At 35.3% G+C, this 25467-nt stretch overlaps 1 protein-coding gene and 2 long non-coding RNA genes across 3 annotated transcripts; all 3 read right to left on the reverse strand.

The window, feature by feature from the left end:
* Positions 1 to 5183: 5183 nt before the first annotated feature.
* On the reverse strand, positions 5184 to 5561 carry LOC120196055. Its single transcript, XR_005523134.1, has 3 exons — positions 5522 to 5561; positions 5384 to 5458; positions 5184 to 5313 (listed from the first exon to the last, which is right to left on the reverse strand). It is a non-coding gene; the product is annotated as an uncharacterized LOC120196055 (long non-coding RNA).
* Positions 5562 to 5574: 13 nt separating this feature from the next.
* Positions 5575 to 6089, reverse strand: LOC120195987. Its single transcript, XR_005523130.1, has 3 exons — positions 5966 to 6089; positions 5729 to 5883; positions 5575 to 5633 (listed from the first exon to the last, which is right to left on the reverse strand). It is a non-coding gene; the product is annotated as an uncharacterized LOC120195987 (long non-coding RNA).
* A 9529-nt stretch (positions 6090 to 15618) lies between these two features.
* Positions 15619 to 25013, reverse strand: LOC120202913 (xanthine dehydrogenase 1-like). The gene is made up of 14 exons (XM_039203267.1): positions 24816 to 25013; positions 23690 to 23789; positions 23468 to 23576; positions 21432 to 22937; positions 20827 to 21069; positions 20232 to 20546; positions 19376 to 19615; positions 18788 to 19072; positions 18475 to 18696; positions 18098 to 18259; positions 17413 to 17547; positions 16778 to 17014; positions 16213 to 16386; positions 15619 to 15958 (listed from the first exon to the last, which is right to left on the reverse strand). Exons 1-14 carry the CDS (start codon positions 24949 to 24951, stop codon positions 15716 to 15718), a joined length of 4107 nt encoding a protein of 1368 aa, XP_039059198.1. The 5' UTR covers positions 24952 to 25013; the 3' UTR covers positions 15619 to 15715.
* Between the last annotated feature and the right edge of the window lie 454 nt (positions 25014 to 25467).

Consider the following 25467-nt stretch of genomic DNA (forward strand, 5'->3'; position numbering starts at 1 on the left):
CATTGTTAAGTGCATCGGTGCATTAGGCATAAAAATGTCAAAAATCCGTTTTAAACGCTTAAAAATGCTAAATTAATAGGCTCTAGTGGTATTGGCAACTCATATATAAAAAATTAATTATGTTCAATCAATTAAATTAGTCTTTAAACTTTATTTGAACATAAAATTAATTTTCACTAAGAATCATAAACTCCCCCTAACTAATAGCAAGGATGCAATCAAAAATTATTAATATAAGCATTTTTCAGTATTTATTAAAAGTGCTGAATTATTTTAAACACTAAGTGAAGATAGGTTAGTTAAACCTAATTCTCTCCTAAGTGTCCAAAAACTTTCCTTATCTAAGGGTTTTGTAAAAATATCCGCTAATTGATGCAAAGTATCAACAAATTCTAGAACTACTTCTTCCTTAGCGACATGGTCTCTAATGAAGTGATGTCTAATTTCAATGTGTTTAGTTCTAGAGTGATGGATGGGATTTTTAGTGAGACAAATAGCACTAGTATTGTCACACTTGATAGGAATAGTACTTACTTCAATTCCATAATCAAAAAGTTGTTGTTTCATCCATAAAACTTGTGCACAACAACTACCGACTGAAATGTATTCCGCTTCAGTGGTAGATAATGCAACACAATTTTGTTTCATTGAAAACCAAGAAATCAGCATATTTCCAAGGAATTGGCAAGTATCGGAGGTGCTTTTCCTATCTAATTTACATCCTTCATAATCCACATCAGAGAAGGCATGCAAGCTAAAACTAGAGTCTCTAGGATACCAAAGTTCTATACTAGGAGTGTCCTTAAGGTATCTAAAGATTCTCTTAACGGCTAGTAAATGTGATTCTTTAGGACATGATTGAAACCTAGCACACAAGCAAACACTAAACATAATATCCGGTCTACTTGCGGTTAGATAAAGCAATGAGCCAATCATGGATCTATATAATTTATAGCCAATCATGGATCTATATAATTTAACATCTACACATTTACCTCATTCATCTAAGTCAAGCTTTGTTTAAGAGCTCATTGGAGTATCATGAGGTTTGCCATTTTCCAGTCCAAACTTCTTGAGCATATATTTGACGTACTTAGCTTGATTGATGAAGATGCCATCTTTTTTTTTTGCTTGATTTGGAGTACCAAGAAAAATGAGAGCTACCCCATCATGCTCATCTCGAACTCACTTTGCATTAGCTTAGAAAATTCTTGGCAAAGAACATCATTAGTAGAACCAAATATTATATCATCAACATAAATTTGAACTACTAATAAATCTTTACCTTTATGCTTTAAAAACAATGTAGTATCAACCTTTCCTTTTGAAAAACCTTTTTCAATTAAAAAATTTGACAATCTTTCATACCAAACTCTAGGAGCTTGTTTTAAACCATAAAGAGCTTTTGTCAATTTAAGAACATGATCTGGAAATTTTGAATCTTCAAAACTTGGAGGTTGTTCCACATACACTTCTTCTTTTATAAAACCATTTAAAAATGCACTTTTAACATCCATTTGATATAATTTAAATTCATTGAAACATGCAAATGCTAATAACATTCTAATTGCTTCAATCCTAGCTACGGGAGCGTATGTTTCATCATAGTCTATGCCTTCTTCTTGAGTATATCCTTGAGCAACAAGTCTAGCCTTGTTTCTCACTATATGACCACTCTCATCAAGCTTATTCCTAAATACCCATCTAGTACCTACAGTAGATTTATTACTAGGCCTTTCAACTAATGTCAATACTTTACTTCTCTCAAATTGATTTAAGTCTTCTTGCATAGCCATAATCCAATGTTCATCATTTAATGCTTCTTTAATATTCTTAGGCTCTATGCATGAAATAAATGCAACATAATTACAAATATTTCTAAGAGAAGATCGAGTTGTTACCCCTTTGGATGGATCACCTATAACCTCACCATCCTTGACATAGTTGTACTCTCTTGGATAAGATACTTCCCCTTCTTCAATGGTTGGATTCTCGAGGGGATCATGAGTTTCCTCATCCTTTGTTTCTTCCTTTGATGATGATTCTCCAACGTCATGTCTAACGTTATTTGCTTATACAATACCTACATCATCATTACCACAAGAATCATTCTTCGGAAGGAGATTATCATCGAAAACAACATGTATAGACTCTTCTACAACTAAAGTTCTTTTATTAAATACACGATAAGCTTTATAATTCAAGGAATAACTCAGAAAAATTCCTTCATCACTTTTAGCATCAAATTTGCCAAGGTTTTCTTTACCGTTGTTTAAAACAAAACATTTACATCCAAAAGGATGAAAATAGCTAATGTTAGGCTTTTTATTTTTGAGAATTTCATATGGAGTTTTCTTTAAAGTTGGCCTAATCATTACTCGATTTACAACATAACAAGCGGTATTTGTGGCTTCCGCCCAAAAATATTTTGGCAAATTATTTTCACAAAGCATGGTTCTAGCCATTTCTTCTAAAGTTCGATTTTTCCTCTCAACAACTCCATTTTGTTGAGGGGTTCTAGGTGCTGAAAAATTGTGGCTAATACCATTAGAATTACAAAAATCAATAAATCCAAGATTTTCAAATTTAGTACCATGATCACTCCTAACACTAGTTATAGAGTAACCTTTTTCATTTTGGATTTTCCAAGTCTGTTTTAGCTTTCAAAAGAAGATCATTTTTAGCAATAAATTTAGAAATCAATTTATTGTATTTGGAGTTCATGGTCTCAAACTCCGAAAATAATTCATCATAAGCATCTTGTAACTCATTAAAAGATTTTGAATTTAATCTATTTGAGTTAGAAGATACCTTTGGCTCTGTGAGAGCTAATAGAGACATCACCTTTATTGGTTCTTCTTCTTCCTTGTCTCCATAGATCTCCTCAAGCTTATCCCACATCTCATTGGCATTTGAACAGGAAGAAACTCCTTTATATACATTAGGATCAATTGCACAACACAACATGTGCATAGCTTTTGTATTTTGTTGAGCTTTCTTCCGTTCTTGATCACTCCACTTCTTTGCCTTCTTTTTAGGAGAAGAATATCCTTTCTCGATCATCATCCAAGCTTCCATATCAAATGTTTGGATAAATATCATCATAAGCTTTTTCCAACGACGATAATTTGTTCCATTAAAGTGTGGAGGCACGTCAATTGGTCTGGATTCTTCCATGGAGAATGAACCGGAAGTGGACGCCATCTTTATCGATTTAACTCTTCCCGGATCTACTCAAGAGGCGATTAAACCTTCAAATGAGTTAGGCTCTGATGCCAATTGTTGAGTTAATCGATTGACGGAATCGGCCAAGAAGGGGGTGAATTGGCAATTAAAATTTTTGGTGGAAGCTTTTGCAGAAAATTGAAAGAAATTGCACATCGATTTAGAGTGGTTCGACTTTATCAACCAAAGTCTACGTCCACTACCTTAGCTATCCACACTAAGGATTTTCCAACAAATTCAATAATTTTTTCTTTATTTTGAGGCCAAAGAGATAACCTTACAACTCCCTCAAGAATATACCCAAATTCTTGATAACACTCTTTTCTCAAAGAGAAGATTACAAATTTGCAAACTTACAAGAAAAACCTCACAAGGTAGATTGTTTGCACAATTCTAGAACAAAGAAAAGAACACTCAAAGATGAATACAATTGAGCACAATAACTGTTCTTGAAAGTAAAATGAATATTGAATGAAAATAGGCTTGAAATGCTCAAACTTGAGGTTTGATGCTTTCTCTTTGATTCTCTCTTGATTCTAGTTGCTTGATGTTTCTTGTTTTTGATCAATGGCTCCTAAGCTTGTTTAAATACACCTTGAATCACTTCTGAACGTTGGGAATGATTAGTGGAGTCAATAGAGCCGTTTAAGTGTGAAAATAATTAATTTTTCTGGGTGGAGCGTCTCATGCATCGATGCATGATCAAGGATGCATCAGTGCATCAGTGTAAAATTCAAATATTTTGACCGTTGGGACACTTAGTGCATCGGTGCACTAAGGATGCATCGATGCATAAAATGCATTCGATGTTTGAAAAATAGCCTGGTGCATCGATGCATGGAGAATGCATCGGTGCATGAAATGCATTCGATGTTCAATTAAATCATAGGTGCATCGATGCATGGACTGATGCATCGGTGCATGCCTTTGAAAAATTGATTTAAGGCTTGATTTTGGTTCAAAATACTTTGTGAAAATTGTTTCAAAAATAGTTTAAGTACAAATCACAATTTTACACATTTAGTAAGGATTAAAATTGATCTTGAAAAACTTGGAGTAATAATTTGATATTCGATTAATTGAATCGAATATAATTTGTAAAATCATTTGTAAAATCATTTGTAAAATCTTAAAATTTATTTAAATTTAATTTGTTATATCGAAATATCAAAAATGTTTTCAACATAAGATTTGGACACCCTTTAAAAAATAAATTGACCTTATCTTTTAAGATATATTTAACAAAAAAAGTTTTAAACTTAAGAAGAAAATGGTTACATAATTTTTAAATTTGACACCTTAAAATAAATTTTCTAACTCCTATCCAACACCGCCAAATCACTGCCCCTCTCCTTATTGCTACAAATTCCCTCCACCACACATCCCAAGCCTCATCCTCATCCCATTCTTCCTAAACCCTACCCCTCACATGTCAAGACTTCCCCACCTCCTCACTCTAAGTAAGTCTTCACCACCTTCAAAGATTTACTAATATGATATTTTCTCTTCTCAATTGATTTATAATATTTTTCATAAATTTGTTAACTTTCAACTTATCATTAATATTGAAACAGTTTGAAGATATATACGGTTTGTTGGATTTTTTTTTTTTTTGTTTCAAACTGCGTTGTATCCTGTACTTCAAGCAATAAAGCATAATGAATGATTGATATCATGAGTAAAATTTTTGTTTTCTTCTTGTCAAGTGTTGTAAATTGGACCTTATCCAATTTAATTGGAATTTAGATTACTCACTTCATGGTATTAATGCTCAACAAAGTTAAAACGATAATACGAAAAATATATCTGCATATATTACTCCTCTTCCTTGAAAATTTCATATTATCATATATTTTAGTTTTTTTTTTTACATTTTTGTATACTTTAGCCTATCATGTGGCTTGCTTGGCCCTATTATTACAATCTATGAATCCATTTAAACACCAGAAATGGAGCTGATAAATTACTATAACGTTTTTGTTAGCGAGAGACCATGGCATGGTCAGACCTTGCTGAGATTTCGTTCCTCAGTCATCCTCTTTAGCAGCCTCTGCTTGACATTTCGAAAGAATGCTCTAGGTTCTTCAACTGCATCATTGCAGACAACATTAGTGTTCCTAAATGTGTTAGTAGAAAGTTGGATGCTTTGGACACATACCTTTTGCGGAGCAAACCTCTTATGGATGAATACTCCACTGAACAGATCGAAACTGTCACTGGTGGTGCTTTCTTTCTGCATTCAAACATCATTTTATGTCATCCCTTTAGCTTTTTATGTTTCCATGGCTCCTCTTACCAATTTAACTAGTGTTTCGAAGCTTTTCGTGTTCATGGATCCATCCGTTTTTCCCACTTTCAGGTCCAAACATGGGACGAGTGCAGAGCACATCCATCTCCTCCGGCAAAACCTGAAGAAAACCAAAAACAAAAAGGAAAACCCACCATTTTCAACATGGACAAAATAAATATTCCCGAGGATTGAAGAAAAACAATAATATCGTACTTGCAATAGAAGGTTTCTCGGGTGTTCTTTAACCGAAAGCACGTCGACGAACAGTGTCCGGCGTTTAAGGCAATGTAAAGGCCTCGGATAGAGAGAGGATTGATGTGGATAACAATATCACATCATTATCTGCTTCAAGAAATGAAACTAGATCCCTGAAATTGTAAAAACATAGGGTTTTACAAAAACAAAGCATCCGTTTATGAAGATATAAATTAAATTTAGAATAGAATCTACCCGAAGAAGGAAACACCCAATTGATGAGAGAGGTGGTAATGATCAGTCCGAGAAGTAGCCCTTATGGTAAGGCCTTGTTTGATCATTGTCTTTACCAGGAACTGCCCAAATGTGCCGAAACCCACGATGCCTACTTTTAGAGTTTGTGGAAGCAAGGAAGAAGAAGAAGAATAATAAGACATGGCTGACAGAATCTCAAGCAAAGAAAGAGAAGAAGGTTAGATGTGTTTTAGTGAAGCGGAGAGTCGTGCTTTAGGAGGTTATATAATATACGATGACTCTGAGAGAGGCAACACATTCCCCAACTATGTGAAAGAACCCAGTGACCGAATCAAAAGTTCAACGCCTGGTCAATGTTTAACTTATGCAAATATTTTAGGAAATAATACTTAAGATATCTCAAACTTTAAGTGCCGACACATTTATATCATCAAACTTTCAATTTAGTTAAATTTAACACTAATATTTAGTTTTAAGTACACTTATGTCACTTCATCATTAATGACTTAACAGAACAATAACATGATCATTGCACACGTGATGTGCTAATGTGATTGCCTCATTATCTTAACATGACTCTTTGTTGCTCAAAAAATCAAAAAGGTATTGTTGTTAGGAACGAGGTTGTGTAAGATTAGGAGGTCATTGTTTTCCCTGATTTTTTATTATTAAAAAATATAAAGATCAATATGTATTTAGACTTTTAAATTTTTATTTAACTCCTCTCATTTTGGTTTATTTTGATTTTATCCTTCCTATTTTCTATTGTTACTTATACTTTGCCCCCTTGAATTAGAATCATAGTTCCGTCTTTCATTGTTGTTATTCTTTGAGGTCTCGAATTCAAACATTGCGTATAAAGAGGTGTTGAGCAATCATTATCAAACAATTTTCTTCTCGTTTTTTATTCATACATTTCTATATCTACTTTCCACAGTTTCTGTCATTCGAGTAAAATCGTTTATAAATTTATATTCTACGTTGGAGAAATGTTAGGTAGAGCACACCAACAACTCTCTTTTTTTAATATGAGCTACAATTCCATAATTTTATATTTGATTTATTGCACCAAATTCTTAAATTTAAAAAGACTTGTTTCGAAGGTTAGTAAACGTTAATATTTATTTTGGAGATTTTTCTTTTGAAAAGCTTTGAAACAGTCATTATAACAAAACCCTAACCTAATCCAATATGCAAAAACCTTAATATGGTGCGCTACCGTTGTCGAGAACGTTCAATCGTAGGATCTGATAGTTGAGATAAAAACCTTAGATGCCCAAGGAGATGAGAGCAGTCGTTGCTAAGCGATAGTCGTTTGTTCTAAAAGAAACCCAACGATCGTGACGTATGTTCTTTTCTCCCACTTGCCGAGGACATGTCATCAATGGTCTCATATCAACTTTTCAACAAACAAATTAGACACACATGAGGCCAGATTCGCAATCGCCAATGAGACAATGGTTCTCGAATGGTTCACGTCTCGTCAAAGCCACCATGCACAAGCAAACAAAACAAATTATATATGAATCTATTAAATTTTTAGAACGAATACATGGTAATATTTGTCGACACACCCTTCTTGTTGGACCATTTATATATTTTATAGTTTTAATAATTACATTAACTAGATGATCACATGTATCCTTATTATCAACTTGTAATTTATCATTTGTAAGATTATTTGCTCAAGTAAACAAATTATGAGCACATTTTTTAGGTTTTTCCATAAATACAATTTGTCTTGATAACGTTGGTGAATCCAAGTCTCAAACTTTCATATATTACATCATGTCTATTGAAATAAATATTGAATATAAACAAAATGGCATTGTTGAGTCATTGGTCAGACAATTTCAATTAATTGTAAGACCATTGCTTATTAAATCACAATTTTCGGTATCTTTTTTGTGATATATCAGTATTACATACAACCTCACTAATTCATTTTAGGCCCAACAAGTTATCATACGTTCTCTCCGTTACAAATGATTTTTAGTTAAGAATCAAACATTTTTATCTAATTTTTTTAAATATAAATATGTTGATTGCATTAATCATAAAAGGCATTATGTAGAACATTCAAGACAATTGTGGTGCTTGAATCATATTGAAGATTGTTCTTAAAATTCTAGATAAGATCATGTTTCCAAATTATTTCTTTTGATTTTTATATATTTTCGAATTCTATATAAGATTGTTCTTTTATTTCCAAATGCTATATTATGTATTAAGAAAAATGCGTTGAAAAACATAGATGTTGACACTATGATCAATGATTCTATATCAAGAAATGCTTGAAGATAAGGTTTTTTTTATAAGTATTTGCATGCTTGAATATATTTTTGATATTTTTTATATCATAATGAATTACTTTTTGTTTAATTTAATAAAAAAAGTATAATATAAATTGTATATTACATATTTCTTAAATTTCATTTGAACTAAGAGATTTTTTTTATTTCTCCTCGAGGCAAAACAAAAAATACTCAAAACCGGCCTTGCTCACAAAAATGGATCTTCAAAGGAGATTCAGAATATATGTGGAAATCTTGTGTAAAACTACAAAGACTAGTTCGTAATGGCGATGAGCACATCAATGGAGAGCACTCTATTCAAAGTCGTGGTTTATTTGCGTTTGTTTAATCAATATTTAATGGTATGTTTAATGGTTTAATATCATTTAATTTTTAAGTGAAAGCAATTGAGAAATCATAGAAGAATTTGATAAATTTATATTATTTTGCATCTTTTGTATTTAAGCACACATAAACTGATAAAGAAGAACATGAGAGTCTAAATCATTAGTATAAATGAAAGTTTATGGAGAACATAGCGAAACTGTTGGTGAATAAACTTAATTTGTCATTAAATTCGTAACTGCACAATGGACAAATTTAAGGATGTTTTTAAATGACAATTTGAAGGGGAAAACGTTAACCATTATGGGTGTATAACCTATCAAATTAAAGCTATTGAAGTCTATTTTCAGGTGCAACAAATTTCAAGTCGATTGGATTTCTCTAGAGAAAGTTATAGCAGTTTTAGTAGTGAAGGGTAAGAATTTATTGTGTTGTTTTCTAATTTTGAGTTGTTTTAATTATGTTTTTAAATACGAATTTTAAGAGTCGTGTCTAAGGCTATAAATAGATTTGTATTCTCATGTAAGAAGGTAAGAGAGAAAATACAAAAAGATAGTTTGAATAATACAAGAGTTGTTATGATAATTGTGTTTCTTTTCCCTCCACCAAAATATATATCAAATACTTACAAATTGGTATCAGAGCCAATGACAAATTACGAGAAAATGTCGGGTATGCCAGTACCACGACTGAAGAAAGCCAACTACAACAACTGGAGCATTCAAATGCGAGCACTGCTTGGGGCCCAAGATGCATAGGAAGTAGTCAAGAACGGTTTCACCGAACCAGAGAATACTGAAGATATGACAGTAAATGAAATAAAGACATTGAAAAATACACGAATGAAGGACAAGACATCGCTATACATGCTGTTTCAAGCGGTTGACGAGTCGAACTTTGAAAAGATAGCGAGCGCGACAATTGGCAAGGAAGCATAAGATACGTTGCAAAAAGTATTCAAGGGGACTGACCGAGTAAAGCAAGTAAGACTCCAAACTCTACACGGTGAGTTGGAGGGTATGAAGATGAAGGAGTCGGAAGGTGTATCCGACTACATCACGCGTGTGCAAACTGTGGTAAATCAGCTCAAGTGCAATGGTAAAACTCTAAAGGACTCGAGGGTTGTGGAGAAAATTTTGCGGTCACTAACTGATGATTTCGAGAATATTGTATGTGCTATTGAAGAGTCGAAGGACCTGGAGGAGCTAACTATAGACGATCTCACTGGGTCACTAGAGGCACATGAGCAACGCAAGAAGAAAAAATAAGAATGAGTCGCTTGAGGAAGCACTGCAAGCCAAGGTGTCTATCAAAGACGAAAAGGTACTCTATACTCAAAACTTTAGAGGTAGAGGGCGCGACCGTGGAGGTCGCAACAATGGTCGCGGTGGTGGAGGCCGCAGTCGAGGTGGATACTATGAGGAGAAGGGGCAGTCAAACCAACAAAATTGGCGAGGTAGAGGACGTGATCGTGGGAGAGGCGGTCGGTCAAATCATTCAAATGTTGAGTTCTACAACTGCGGCAAGCATGGGCACTATGCAAAAGAGTGCAAATCAAATGTCGAATGCTATAATTGCGAAAATCATAGGCACTATGCAAAGGAGTGCTATTCCGAGAAAAAGGTAGAAGAAAATGTGAATCTAGTCGCGAAAGAGGAGACAAGAGAATATGGTGTTCTCATGATGGCCTACAAAAATATCGTTCCTGACAGCGACACGGTGTGGTATCTTGATACCAGCGCTAGTAATCATATGTGCGGGCACAAACATCTCTTTGTGGAGATGTAAGAGATAGAAGAAGGGCACGTGTCATTTGGAGATGCATCAAAGGTTCAAGTAAAGGGCTGAGGTAAAATATGTTTTTCTCAGAAAGATGGTAAAGAATGATCGATTGAGGATGTTTATTATGTGCCCGATTTGAAGAGTAATATCCTTAGCATGGGGTAATTATTGGAGAAGGGATATTCAATTTTCATGAGAGACCGAATATTGCACTTGAAGGACAAAAAAAGTCAGTTGCTTGCACGTGTGGATATGGCCAAGAATCGAATGTTCAAACTTAACTTGAGAAAGGTGCGAGAAAGATGTTTGCAAGTCAACATGGAGGATAAGGCATTGTTGTGGCACTTACGATTCGAACACTTGCATTATGGTGGCCTAAAAGAGTTAGCAAGAAAGGATATGGTACGCGAGGTACCTGACATGGATTACATTAAGAAATTTTGCGAGGGATGTGTACTTAGCAAACAAGCGAGGAAGATTTAAAAAAAAAACATAATATCATGCAAGGAGGTCTCTCGAGTTGATACACACCGACATATGCGGTCCTATCACACCAAAGTCATTCAGTGAGAAAAGGTATTTTATCACTTTTATTGATGATTGCACAACGAAAACTTGGGTTTATTTTTTGATGGAAAAATCTGAGGCATTCGAGGTGTTCAAAAAATTCAATGTGTTAGTAGAGAAGACAACCGGGCATTATATCAAGGCTTTACGGTCAGATAGAGGCGGAGAGTACATGTCAACTGCCTTTACGAAATATTGCGAGGAACAAGGAATCAAGAGGCTTTTAACTGCACCCTACTCACCTCAACAAAACGGTGTGGCTGAGAGGAAAAATCGGACTATTCTTGACATGGTTCGATCCATGTTGAATAGCAAATACATGCCTAAAGAATTTTGGGCAGAAGCGGTTCAATGCACCGTGTATGTTCAAAATCAGTGCCCACATGCGAAATTGGTGAACCAAATACCACAAGAAGCTTGGAGTGGACGAAAACCGACCGTATCGCATTTCAAAGTATTCGGTAGTGTGGCCTATGCGCATGTACCGGATCAAAGAAGAATCAAGCTCGATGACAAAAGCAAAAGATATATCATTATCGGCTATGATGAAAAGACAAAAGGTTTCAAGTTGTTTGATCCAATAGAGAAGAAAGTAGTAGTCAGCCGAGATGTGCATGTAAACGAATCAAGTTCATGGGATTGGGAAAAATCAACGGAAGTGATATTCGAGAAAGGAGAAGCATCTACCGGTGCAATCATTACACCAACAAACACACCGGTAAATTCACCAACAATCAATGATGAAGATGAGCCAAGACAACCATGGATGCAAAGCATGTAAGATTTGTACGACTCAGCAAGTGAGGTACATTTAATTTGTCTTTTGGCGGATGCCGAAATAATTACATTTGAAGAAGCGGTACAGAATGAGAAGTGACAAGCAACCATGGATGAAGAAATAAAAGCAATTGAGCGAAACCAAACTTGGGAGCTGGTTGAATTGTCAAAAGGAAGTCAGCCCATAGGAGTAAAATGGATATACAAAAAGAAGATGAATGCTCAAGGTGAGATAGAGCGGTACAAGGCAATGCTAGTTGCAAAGGGGTATCGACAAAAGGCGGGGATAGACTATGATGAAATGTTTGCCCTAGTTACAAGAATGGAGACGATTCGCCTTCTCATTTCTCAAACAGCTCAATTCAAATGGAAAATTTTTCAAATGGATGTCAAGTCAACATTTTTGAATGGTGTGCTAGAAGAAGAGGTGTATGTAGAGCAACCACCTAGGTACATGAAAATTGGGGAAGAAAAGAAGGTGCTGAAATTAAAGAAGGCACTTTATGGACTGAAGCAAGCACTTCGAACTTGGAATACCTGCATCGACACTTACTTCAAGAAGAACGGGTTTACTCAATGCCCATACGAGCATGCATTGTATGTGAAGAAAGAAAAAGGTAACTTGTTGTTTGTAGCTCTTTATGTTGATGATCTTATATTCATGGGGAATAATGAGGAGATGATAAAAGATTTTAAAGAGGCTATGACTCGGGAGTTCGAAATGACAAATTTGGGTTTGATGAAGTACTTTCTTGGCCTGGAGGTTAGACAAGAAAATATTGGGATTTTTGTGTCACAAGAAAAATATGCAAAAGAAATTCTAAAAAGAAACAAAATGGAGGATTGTAATCCGGTATTGACACCAATGGAACCCGGGGCAAAACTTTCTAAGTTTGATGGTGGAGAACGAGTAGATGCGACCAAGTACCGAAGTCTAGTTGGGAGTCTTCGTTATCTCACATGCACAAGGTCAGACATTTCTTATAGCGTTAGTGTTGTAAGTAGATTCATGGAGGAGCCAGTCTACACGCATTTGAAAGCAGTAAAGAGAATTTTGCGGTATATTCATGGAACTGAATCCCTTGGGTTATTCTACACAAAAGCTGAAGATTTCATGCTAGTGGGATATTCCGATAGCGATTGGTGCGGTGATGTGGATGATCGAAAGAGTACATCGGGATATGTGTTCTTTTTGGGGGACACGACATTCACTTGGATATCAAAGAAACAACCAGTCGTAACACTCTCTACGTGCGAAGTAGAGTATATGGCAGCAAGAAGTTGTGTGTGTCATGTGATTTGGTTGAGAAGATTGCTGAAGGAGCTAAATTTTGCTCAAGAGAATGCCACACAAATTTACTTGGATAGTAGATCAGCGATTGAATTGGCAAAGAATCATGTCCATCATGAAAGAAGTAAGCATATTGACCTGAAGTTCCATTTCATCCGAGAGCACGTGAAGGAAAATGAGATAGAACTGGTGTATATGAAAAGTGAAGACTAAGCAGCTGACATCTTTACAAAGCCACTGTCCACAAGACTTTTTGAGAAAATAAGAAATCTACTTGGCATGAAGGACAGAAGAGAATTAAGTTTAAGGAGGGGTGTTGGTAAATAAACTTAATTTGCCATTAAATTCGTAACTGCACAGTGGACAGATTTAAGGCTGTTTTTAAATGACAATTTTAAGGGGCAAACGTTAACCATTATGGGTGTATAACCTATCAAATTAAAGCTATTGAAGTCTATTTTCAGGTGCAACAAATTTCAAGTCGATTGGATTTCTCTAGAGAAAGTTATAGCAGTTTTAGTAGTGAAGGGTCAGAAATTACTGTGTTGTTTTCTGGTTTTGAATTGTTTTAATTCTGTTTTTAAATACGAATTTTAAGAGTCATGTCTAAGGCTATAAATAGATTTGTATTCTCATGTAAGAAGGTAAGAGAGAAAATACAAAAAGATAGTTTGAATAATACAAGAGTTGTTGTGAGAATTGTGTCTCTTTTCCCTTCACCGAAATATATATCAAATACTTACAGAAAACTCAACCCTCGATAATCACTAGGGTTTACTGAGAACCAACTGGTGATTGCTTGTGGTAATAATGGCATGCCTTTCTCTTATTACACCAACAACAAACATATGCATCGATCTTAGATATACTAAATGACAGTGGAACTGCAAGGCGAGTAAAGAAGCTACTATTGTAGTAATATTATCACACAGAATGTAGATGGTGGGGGTGGAGACCTGAAAATTTGAGGAGGTGGAGGTAGAAACTTGGAGATGAAACGAGATGACGATGGAAGACGCGAGGACCTTTAAACGGAGGGAGAGACTAGAGATTACTTGTAATACGAGGGAGCTGGCGGTGACTTGTATGTGTATGGAGGTGGTGGAGGTGACTCATAAACGTATGGAGGAGGTGGAGGTGACTTATAAACGTACGGAGGCGGAGGAGGTGACTTGTATACATATGGAGGAGGAGGTGATTTGTACTTATACAGAGGTGGAGGAGGTGATTTGTATACGTATGGAGGTGGTGGTGGTGACTTGTACTCATATGGAGGAGGATGAGGTGATTTGTACTTATAAGGAGGTGGAGGAGGTGGCTTGTATACGTACGGAAGTGGTGGTGACTTATACTCATATGGAGGAGGAGGAGGAGGTGTTGGCGACTCGTACTCATATGGCAGGAGTGTTTGTGATTTGTAAACATATGAAGGAGAGGGAGAAGGAGAAGGAGAAGATGAGTAGTACTCAGGAGATGGTGGAGACTCATATTCGTATGGTGCAGGTGCAGGTGATGCATAGTAGTACGGTGGTGGTGAGTAGTACTCAGGAGATGGTGGAGACTCATATTCATATGGTGCATATGCAGGTGATGCATAGTAGTACGGAGGTGGTGGTGGATGAGGAGGATCACCATAAGACTTGAGCCGCTACAGTATTGATTATCAAGCACCATGCCAAAGCAAATGCTAAGTGTGGCCAAATCTTGGCCATCTAGGGCAGAACAAGGCACTTAAAACTTCCGCTACTTTGAACTTCAACTCTACACAAATTAAGGACAATTCCTATTACTATTGTGTGCAACACACTGGTGGGCTTGATAGTTTTTATAGTGAAATCTCCAATAACCAAATGAATTTTAAAATGACGTACGAAACTTCATGACCGTAATGATTATTGATAATAGTAATTTTAAATGAATTTTAAAATGAATTTTTTTGCTTGAACCAGTTCTCTCCTAGACCTTAATGTATTATTGACTTGTATTTGGTGTTGGGTAACTTATGAACCAGTTCTCTCCTAGAACCTGTCAAAATGTAAAATAAAAGTTATCAGTTTTCTGGGTTTAAAATAATATGCTAGAGTGACATAAAACTGCAGCAGTAGGAGTATGCAGGCTCTTGGTTAACCAAAAAAAAAACAAATGTTTGGAAGAGTATTTTATTATTTAAATCAAATTTTACCATACAAGAAAAATTAGACCAGACATGTTCTCCGTTTGGCAATCCACTAGTGGAATAAAAAGTATTTGCAAAAAATCAACTAATTGAGTTATATTTTTATAGCTTTAATTGTATTATCTTGCCCATCCTTGCATGCAAGTAGATAATTTGTTAAAAAATAACTCTTAATCATTTAAAATTAAATATTTATACTCATGACATTCATGATGCTCGAATCTAAGACCTCAAGAAATAACAATAATTCTCTTGTTTCGTGCTTATTTACCGTATAAATAAATAAATTTTAAAAGTGAAAAAATATATCAACTCAGTGTATCAAGTTTATTTCATACTTAAAATTGATTTGATATGTTCAATTTTAATGATTTAATCAATAACTTATTTAGTTATTAATGTATAAACTACTAAATCGACCGCATACATTCCCCTTGCCACATGAAAGTAGAGTTGCAGAAAAATGTATATCAGATCATGGCATAATTGAAACTCTGCCTGCAATTGTACAGGTCGTCTCAAACACTAAGCTTTGGGTGGAAATCAGAGCTTACAAATGGCGCTGTAAATTCATCTAGGCACGCCATTCTTATTCGTTCCGGTGTTGCGGGATTATCGAGCGGAAACCACCCGGCATGACCCGTTTCTGCTCTGGCAGCTAAAATGGCGTCTTTGATGGCAAAGAAAACAGATGAAGCCATGAAAAACGGAGGCTCGCCAACAGCTTTCGATGAATGAATCGCTTTTACATTTGGATTCCCCTGCACGCTAGCACGCAAACATATAAACAAAGACTTCAAATTATCTAGAACCAAAAGAACTACTTTCCAAATTAACAAATAGGTGGCAAAGCACAAAGTTCCAGCTGCAAATGGAATAAGAAATGACCCTGCAACTAACCTTAAGGAAATAATCAACTTGTTAAACTACTTCTACGGACATGAAAATGTTTAAGATGCAACACTGATATGAGGCTTGGAGAGAAAAGAAGAAGAAGACGCGTCTTCAACGGTACCTTCAATAGAGAAACATTAAACTTGAATGGAATATCATTTAGAGACGGAATTTTGTAACTTCCAGGTCCACATGTGTACAAGCAGCCAGACGGAATCCATTTATGAGACGCATCACCCCACTTAAGTTCTTCCAAGGCAACCCAACCAAGACCTTGGATAAATGCACCTTCAACCTGCATTAAAAGATCGAATAACATATAGAGACATTAGCTTGTCAATAAGCTAGAAGTTAAGATTGGAAATTAACGACCTGTAACTAAACAGCAGGTACGACTTTTATTTAACGCACACACCCTGCAGACGCAGCTTCTCAAACTCAGATCCTCTAGGGAGAACAACATTCCCTTTTACCACTAAGGCTACTGAGTGGTCACCACTCAATGGGTTCTTGTAATATGAAATTAACATTCATAATCCCGGAACAATTACATATCCAAGCTAAAGTGATGTGCATATCATAGCTCGTTTCTTGCAGATATCACCAAGGCGAATAGACATTTCAACTTGAAAAGTATAATTAAGTTCGAATGATCAGTCTAATTAAAAAGAAGCAAGGGAATGCACCTGGCCAACATCTATTGCAGGATTGAGAGAGTATCCTAGATCCATGAAAACATTTGCTGTTCTTGTGTGGAAATCTCCGGTCAATGTATCGATTTCGACCTCAGCGAATGCAGCCCCATAGGTATAGTAACTGAATGGCTTTCCTTTTCCGGTGCTCCAATCAAAGCCAATATCAGGTGTGATGTAAAATCCATGGGCAGAAAGGTCTATTCGCTCCAAGTAACATGCAGTGACCAGCTAGGTAAAATTAAAAGAAAAACAAAGCATGTCAGAAGTATTGAGTTGCATTTCTTCGCTAAATAAACATCAACTATTGACTTGCACAACTAGTTCCAACCTAACCTCTGGTCTTAAAAACTATTGAATCAACTAAATTTTGTCAAATTTAACGAGAATAAAACATAATAAACCCGTATTATTAACTTTGTGATGGTACAATTTGCTTATAGAACACAGCAAAACAAAAGAAACTAAACTATCAACTTCAACCGCAACCTTCATAAACGTTTACCACTATTCAATAGGAAAAGGTTGGGAAGAAAAAGAGTTCTAAGGAAAAGAAATTATTCTTTAAAATAGTAGTGTAGACAATAGTATGCAGTAATTGATCTGCAAAATTACGGAAGAAATAATACCTCAGCAAATGAACTAAAATTGTGCTGTGAAGCAATTGGTTCCATCCTTGCCTTTATCTGCTCACATGCATCCAAAGCTGCAGCTGCATACATATCAGAACTAGCAGAAGCTGCTGTTGGAGAAGCATTAGGAACCTAAACAGCAAAAGATGGATGCAACACGAAATTAGAAAATAGTTTATTATGGAAATGGTATTTTAATATTCACCAGATGGATGATTAAACATAAACAGAAGCTAATTAGTAGAGAATATAATTCTTGACTTGAGAAAATCTTTTATGGATTTGCTGCGATTAGTGATGGTGCAAGCATTATTTTGCAAGATCAGTTCATTAGATTAGTTTGAAACCCACGTTTATATATCGTTTCATGTTTCAACAATAAAATTTTATGGTGCAATTAATTTTTTATCATCAATTTCTACGTGACACCCTTGGCCTCTCAAATACATCTGTGATTTTGATTGTCACCTACACATAACAAGTAAGATTTATAAATATCTTTAGATTCGGTCTTTGTAACTTCTTATTTTATGGTTCTGTTATCATCTAGCTGAGGCCAACTACACATGAAAGGCTGCCACTAAATTAAAAAGCTTTTGAAAACAGCTAATGGTTAGCAAAAGGTAATTCAGATAATATATGAAAAATAAAGAATTGCCAAATTGCAATCTTAGCTTTCTACCTTGTCAGTACTTGTATCTGATATAAAGACGGAACTGAGAGGGATATTGAAGGCAGATGCAGCAACTTGAGCAACTTTTGTATGTAAACCTTGCCCCATCTCAACACCACCATGTGTAACTAAAACAGTACCATCAGTGTAGACATTAACAAGAGCTCCCGCCTACAGTGATCGAAAATATATATATTTTTTAAAAAATGGTCATTGAAAGAAACACGATTATGAATGATATACATTGAAAGAGATAACTTCTCATTCTACACGCATGTAATATTCCTAAGAATATATCAATCAAACAAATATAGCCTGGAAAAACATTTGCAGAAACAAACTCCCTACATAAAGACAACCCTAAATAAATAGTCTATGATGTTTACCTGATTCATGAACTTAGTTGTAAATGATATGCCAAATTTTGTTGGAATCATAGCAATACCACGCTTCTTCCACCGGTTTTGAAGATTAAATTCATCAACTTCTTCTCGAACCTTCAGAAAGTCGCAAGATACTTTCAGCTCATTCCAGACCTGAGCCAGAGTACAGTGTTTTAATTGTTGACCATAATGCGTTATTGATCCTTCACCTTGAAAGTTAATCTCCTGACACAATTTTCAATAATGAGCCATGATATTGCTTTTTTTAACAATGGTATGATTGAAGGTAATAAAGTAACATAAATATAAAACTTACCCTAATCTCTTCTGGACTCTTTTTAAGTTCTAAAGCAATTCTTTGAATCCAATTCTCAGCTATAAGCATACCTTGAGGACCACCAAATCCTCGGAATGCGGTGTTACTTGGAAAATTAGTGAAGCAGACACTTCCAAAAATTCTGACATTCGGTATCTCATAGACATTGTCTGAGTGAAACATAGCACGCTCAAGTATCGCAAGGGACAGATCCAACGAATTTCCAGCATTATTGTAGATTTGAAGATCCAAAGCCAGCACTTCTCCCTTATTTGTAAATCCAACCTAGACGAAGTAATTTATTCTACTGTTATGCTATTCGATCATAAACATAAAAACAAGCTCAGACATATGCAAACAAAATGAGTGCAATTGATTGAAGTCAGCTGGGCCATAAAATTGATGTTAAAAAAAACTGTTATCGATTCAAAGATGCTCAGCCATAAGGCTTTGTTCCTTCTTATTTTCACAATTAAAAGATTTAAACACAAACCAAAAATATAAAAAAAATAAATATACCAAACTAATACAATATTTAAATGTTTTCCTAGATTGATCCATCATGTTATTCCACTTGGTAGTCAGTACCTTGTACTTTCCAAGAAAGCTGTGGCGCTGCCCCGATGTAATCATGTCGATATCTCTATCCAGTGTTAATTTCACTGGCCTATTCAGCAGATAAGATGGCACAGCAGCAGCAGCAGCAATGAAAGCTGATCTAGTCTCCTTTCCACCAAATCCACCACCGATCCGTTTAGTTTTACAAACTACTTTAGACATAGGAAGACCAAGAACATGAGAAACATATTTCTGGTGCTTTTGAGGGGCCTACACATAAATAATGACAAAATTACACAATCTCCCAAAATATAATAAAATGATATAAAGAGAAGACGCAAGATAAAGCATTTAGCCAAAAGAGACAATTAACAAAGCATCCTACTTACCTTTTAGGTTAACAGTTGTATAGAAATTTGTTGAATATAGGTATAAATAAGTGCAAAGGCGAGCAAAACATATATGATCATAAGGAACACAACCGGGAAAGAAAATACAAATACACAAGGGAAAACAAAATACGGCAAGCACATCAAAGGGGAAATAATCACAAGCCTGATAGCTGACAAACCCGCTCAAACTAGGAGCTGTATAAAACACGCCAACATACACAATAACTATATATTATAGTCATTTCTGAATTTTTAAGCTATTATTTATCCACATTTCTCTACATCATTTCTAGCTTATATGAATTCCTAGTATTTTCATGAAAAATAAAATAACAGAACATGTATAATAATTTAATTGATAACCATCAAAAGTGGATTGAACTCTATAAATAATTTGAGTTAAGAGACTAAGCATTTATCAATAAATAATTCAATCATATCAGGGCATGTGAATAAAAGAAATATAAGTAATGAATAAGTTTTGGCATTCTTACTTGAGTGGACGAAATCATATGAACTTCATTGCCACTGTCCATGGTCCAAACTAAGCTGCTCTGTGTCTCCAAGTAGAAGTGTTCTTGGCCTCCCACTTGAACTTTTCCCTCTATGATCTTTTCACATTGATCTGATTGGAAACAGAGATCTACATCCCCTTTTCTCATAAACTTCTGAGAGTTGGGATGAAAACTTTTGGCAACGACTGCATCCTCGATTGACAAGATTGCTGGGAGCTCTTCATACTCCACATGAACTTTTCCAGCCGCTAGTTTTGCATTCTCATGGGTATCAGCCACCACAATTCCTATAACCTGTACAAATTATAAGAGCAGTTTCAATGCAATGTGTTTACATAAGACATAAAGGAATTCATTTTCCTCTCTCCAAATTAGTATGAGTTGATTATTGAAGTTCAGTATAAAAGGTTATCTCAAGTTTCCACCAGTATTGAATGGATGTCACATCCGATGCACCTCTGGCAATAGTTTCTCAAGCACGTAAAGGAACCTCTCTACGTCCTCTCAAGGTTTGCCAAGGATTGTCACTGAGAAATGTTTAACTAAATAAATTGTATTCAATAAGCCTTTTTACCTGCCCTACACAAGTGACAAATTCTGAAGCAAATAGCTCCTCATCCAAGACAACTGGTCCAATTTTATTACCACCAGGAATATCCTTGGCAAAGAAGATGCCAGCAAAGCCAGGTGAAGACTTGGCACCTGAATCATCAATGGATAATATTCGAGCATGGGGCTTTTTGCTCAAAACTAATGCTGCATGCAGACCATTAGGAGGCAATGGTGTGTCATCGGTATATTCTGCCTCTCCAGTAACCTGAAGAACATGATACCATGAACACTATCATGAAGATAATCTTGGAGATAAAACTCAGTGAAAAGTAAGAATCAAAAGCACTTAGTCAATATCTGTTAACAATTTATGACCTAGTCAAAAGATGTACAACGGTGAGAAAGAGTATCATCCCATTCGTTACTAATGATGTGTCCAAGTAGCATTACAAAAAAAAAAAAAAGACAGATAAAGAACAGAACAGAATGGTACAGCTGTGAACAGTAACAAAACGACAGAAACTATCATAAATCTAAAAACAAATGTAACCAGGACCCTTCATTTTGAACTTTCCACTCAAAACTACAAACTCAGTAGTAAGGAGAATAGCTTGTGAATTTTCATACCTGAAGCCTGGCTGATAGATGAACCTCTGGTGAACCTACAGATGTTCCATGTTTTCTGATTTCATAGTCCTGACTTGCAACTAGTGATGGACGGTGAAATGACTTTATGGCTGACAAATGTGATAATGGTACACTTTCCTTAATGGATTTATTTCCCTCGATTTGATGTGAAACCCAAAGGAAAAATTTAAAGAAGAATCCAAGGGTCAAAGATCTTCGAAACTCCACCATCCCACCAGGAGCATCTTCCTTGAGCACAACATCAGTTCGTAAGACATTTAAAGCACCTTGTAGTACATCCCGGTTCCATTCCTTTCCAATTAAAAATTCTTTTGTTTTAGTTGCACATAAAGAGAGAGGCGCTACCCCACCATAAGCAATTGATGCATCTGAAACAATCCACTCTTCACCTTTCTCCTCCAAACAGACACGCATTCCAGCATTCACAATGGCAATATCATCATCCCTTCTATGTGCCTGTTTAAATTCTTTGACATATTCAAAGGGCTTAGTCCATGGTAAGAATATTGACAGTAATATTTCATTACTGGTCAAATCCACTTTACGGTACCCAAGGAAGAAATTTTCTGCAGGAGTAGTTCTTATATTCCCATTGCAGTTGATGATTCGAAATTTTGCTCCAGCGGCCATCCAGAGTGGGTTTAAGTCTGAAATTGGACTAGCCGTACACACATTTCCCCCAACAGATGCAACATTTCTTATTTGTGTCCCAGCAAACCACTTTAACTGCTCAATAAAGGCCTTGCATGCTGATGTTTCATGAGCAGGACGTTGAGTTACAACCTCTCTAAATAAATTCAAGAGTTCAGTCAGTCGTACTGCAGCACCTATCTCTATTCCATCATCCTTAACATTTAAAATATTGAGTTCAGGAACATAAGCGACAGAGGTCAAAATTTTATATGGAATTCTCTTCAGCCTCATCTCGATACCAACTTCAGTGTTACCTACTAGCAATTTCACATTCGGGTATTTCTCCTTCAACTCAAGCACATCTTTAATTGTTAAGGAACGATACCATTTAAGGCCTCCCAGTCCACTCAAATTTAAAGGAGTTAATTTCCTTCGTAACAGCTCAGGAGGAAAAATAAGTTCTTTATCTGTATATGCGCTTCCATCTACCTCACTGTAAGATAAAGGTTTATACCAGGTACCATCAATAGATTGATCATTGGTGTCTACATCATGAACAGTTTTCGACCCACAGGAACATGGATTACCTGTTGAAGGACAAATAAACTCGCCTTCCTTAAGGCTAAGTGAAGATGTATCTGCGAATAATGCATCGCTGTTTTTAGAAAAAACTCTAAATGAATCAACAATTGGTCTGTAACCAGTGCAACGACACAAGTTTCCAGCAAGGGATTCTTCAATTTGCTCTTCAGTAGGAGGTGCTTTGCTTGACCGCAACAATGCATACAATGACATGATAAATCCAGGAGTGCAAAATCCACATTGGGAGCCATGAGAACGTGCTAATGATTCCTGCAGAGATATATGAAAGTCACAATGGGATAGTGGAACATTCTTTCCTATAAGGATTCTTTTTGGTTTTTATTAGCATATTTCATACATAAGTTCAAGTCATTTGAATCAGACATATATTACTTCCTCTTATCTTTCCTGTAATCTGAACAATACTATTATCGAAATAAGTTTTAGGAAAAACAATGGAATTTAGAAAGGCTATCATCTTAGATTACGTCTAATTAGACACCAGATGAAACAGGAAGATTCAAGTTTTATATATTGCCTGTATCAGCAATCTTGATCACAAAAGAAAAATTCAACTTAGATGAAGAATTGACAGTGTACCCAAAACAGCAGATGAATAAGAAATATTCTCTCACATTTACCCCAAGCAATCAAAATACCAATCACTTTTTCAACTATCATGAGATTATCTACAAGCCAGATAAATAAAATAGAGTTCCTCGCAAGAATTAAGAAATTGGTATAAATAGAATCAAATAAGGCACTACTAAGAGCAAGCCAACTCAAGAAATGTATATTACTTGTATGGGGTGCAAGCCACGTTTGCGGTTCCCAATTCCCTCCACCGTAATAACATGCATTCCTTCTACGGAATAAAGAGGAGTCAAGCATGCATTGACAGCATAATGCCTGGAATAAGTTTTGAAAGCATTTATTTTATACAGATGCTGAGAGATGGTAGAAAGCATTAAGTAATACCATCATTAAAATTTGGAAGAAAGAAGGCAGATAGATAGACTCACGTGCATTTCTTCATCTTTCTATCGTAATGAGAAACCATGACAGTGCAAGCCCCACAACCACCTTCACCGCAGCCAAGCTTTGTTCCTGTCAACCCAACATCTTTACCAACAAAAAGAACCAGATTAGTTTTTTGCTACTTTAATTTCTGGTTAAAACACTAAATATGCAAAAACACAAAAAAGGGTAATGCAAAATTGGAAGAAACGAGACTTGATGACCTCAATAAGAAGAAACAAATTTAGAAAACTGATAATCTATAAAACACATAAAGTTAGCAGTAACATAATCTATAAAACACATAAAGTTAGCAGTAACACAAGTAGCCAAGGTTAATTCTCAAATGAAATAGTTCCACAATTAAAAGGAATTATGCGAACTTAAGGTTCTAAAGTAAACTGCTCTCACAGTTCCTTAACATTGTAAAAGCTGAAACCTGATCATACATATCTCAAATTTAAATAACCGTTAAAATTACAATCACTAAGTTCTCTTTTCTGCCTAAAGAAAACAGAATAACTGTTAGAAGGCAATTTGCAAAATATCAGAAGCTTTAGACATGGGACGCAGAACATCAAGGAAAGGTAATATTAGCTTGAGTTATTGAGTCAGTTTATAGGTTAAGTGAAAGAATTTGGCAATTAAAATGTTTACTTAAAGTCATATAAATAAGTTGCCCGTGCATTTTGTAGGTTGATTAATTGGCTCTAATCCCCTACCAATCTTATGATTAACTTTGCTTTAGGACATGTAACCAGACCTAATTATGGTTTTATGAACTTCATTTTCTTCTTTTCTTCCCCTCCCAGTTTTCTCTATTTTCTTCGAAACTAACAACTCATGAAATGAAACAATCTCTCTTTTTCATCCTTTTGGACTCAAAACTTCCAAACTTAACTTCCCTTCTCCATTCCTTTTCCAGCATTTCCAAAACAAACACTAAACAAAGTTCAATACTGCTATAAAGCAATCCAACAGTAATCTTAAATAAGCTCGAGTTACCTCTCGAATTCAATAAATAAAAAAGCACAAAAGCCAAAAGTAAGCTTAACCCAAGCTTTTCTGAATCTTTTCTCCGATACTCCTTTTAAGGAAAACCAATCAAAAATCAAACAAAATTGTTATTACCTCTGAGGTACTCCAGCAAAGTGAAGTGAGCAAATCCATCAGGCAACACTTTGCGGACTCCATTAACGTATAAAATAGCCTCCTTGGGTTCCTCCGCAATCTGCTCCATTTCTTCCTCCTTCTTCAAAGAACCCATTTTGATAAGATTATTCCTTTAACAAAAAAAGAAAGAAACCCAGAAACAATATCAACCCTGAATCGAAAAACAAACTTGAGGAAGGGGAAATGAATCGGGTTTTCACAAGCTCAATTGAAATGATTGATTGATAAAGGTCTAAAAATATGTACTTTATTCAGTTTATTGAAAAGACACGTACTCTTTTAGATATGTCTTGAAGTCAACTTCATCCGAGGAAGATTCTCATCTGCCCTATATGTTCCGATTGCACACTCTTTCAATCTCTTTTGCCTACGGTTAAATTACATCTAGTCACTTAAGTATTAGTAAATTTACGTTTTAGTCATTAGACTAAAAAAATACTTTTCTATCATTTGACTAATCGAGTTTGATTATTTTATTATAATAATATATCTAATCTTCAATATTTTTATTTTTTATGAATTTAATTTAGAGTTATAAAAATTAATTCTCAATATTTTATTTTTTAAAATTGGTCTTGATTATTAAAAAAATAACCCTCAATGGTGTTCT

Source organism: Hibiscus syriacus, unplaced genomic scaffold (assembly GCF_006381635.1).
Source record: "Hibiscus syriacus cultivar Baekdansim isolate YM2019G1 unplaced genomic scaffold, ASM638163v2 tig00000340_pilon, whole genome shotgun sequence".
Classification (NCBI taxonomy): Eukaryota; Viridiplantae; Streptophyta; class Magnoliopsida; order Malvales; family Malvaceae; genus Hibiscus; species Hibiscus syriacus.

Coding starts and splice junctions, on each gene's coding strand:
- LOC120202913 (XM_039203267.1), bottom strand. CDS start 24,951: ATGGGTTCTTTGAAGAAGGAGGAAGAAATGGAGCAGATTGCGGAGGAA. Junction 19,073..19,375: donor GCTTTCTTGGAAAGTACAAG/GTACTGACTACC, acceptor TACTTCGTCTAG/GTTGGATTTACAAATAAGGG. Junction 18,697..18,787: donor AGAGTCCAGAAGAGATTAGG/GTAAGTTTTATA, acceptor AAATTGTGTCAG/GAGATTAACTTTCAAGGTGA.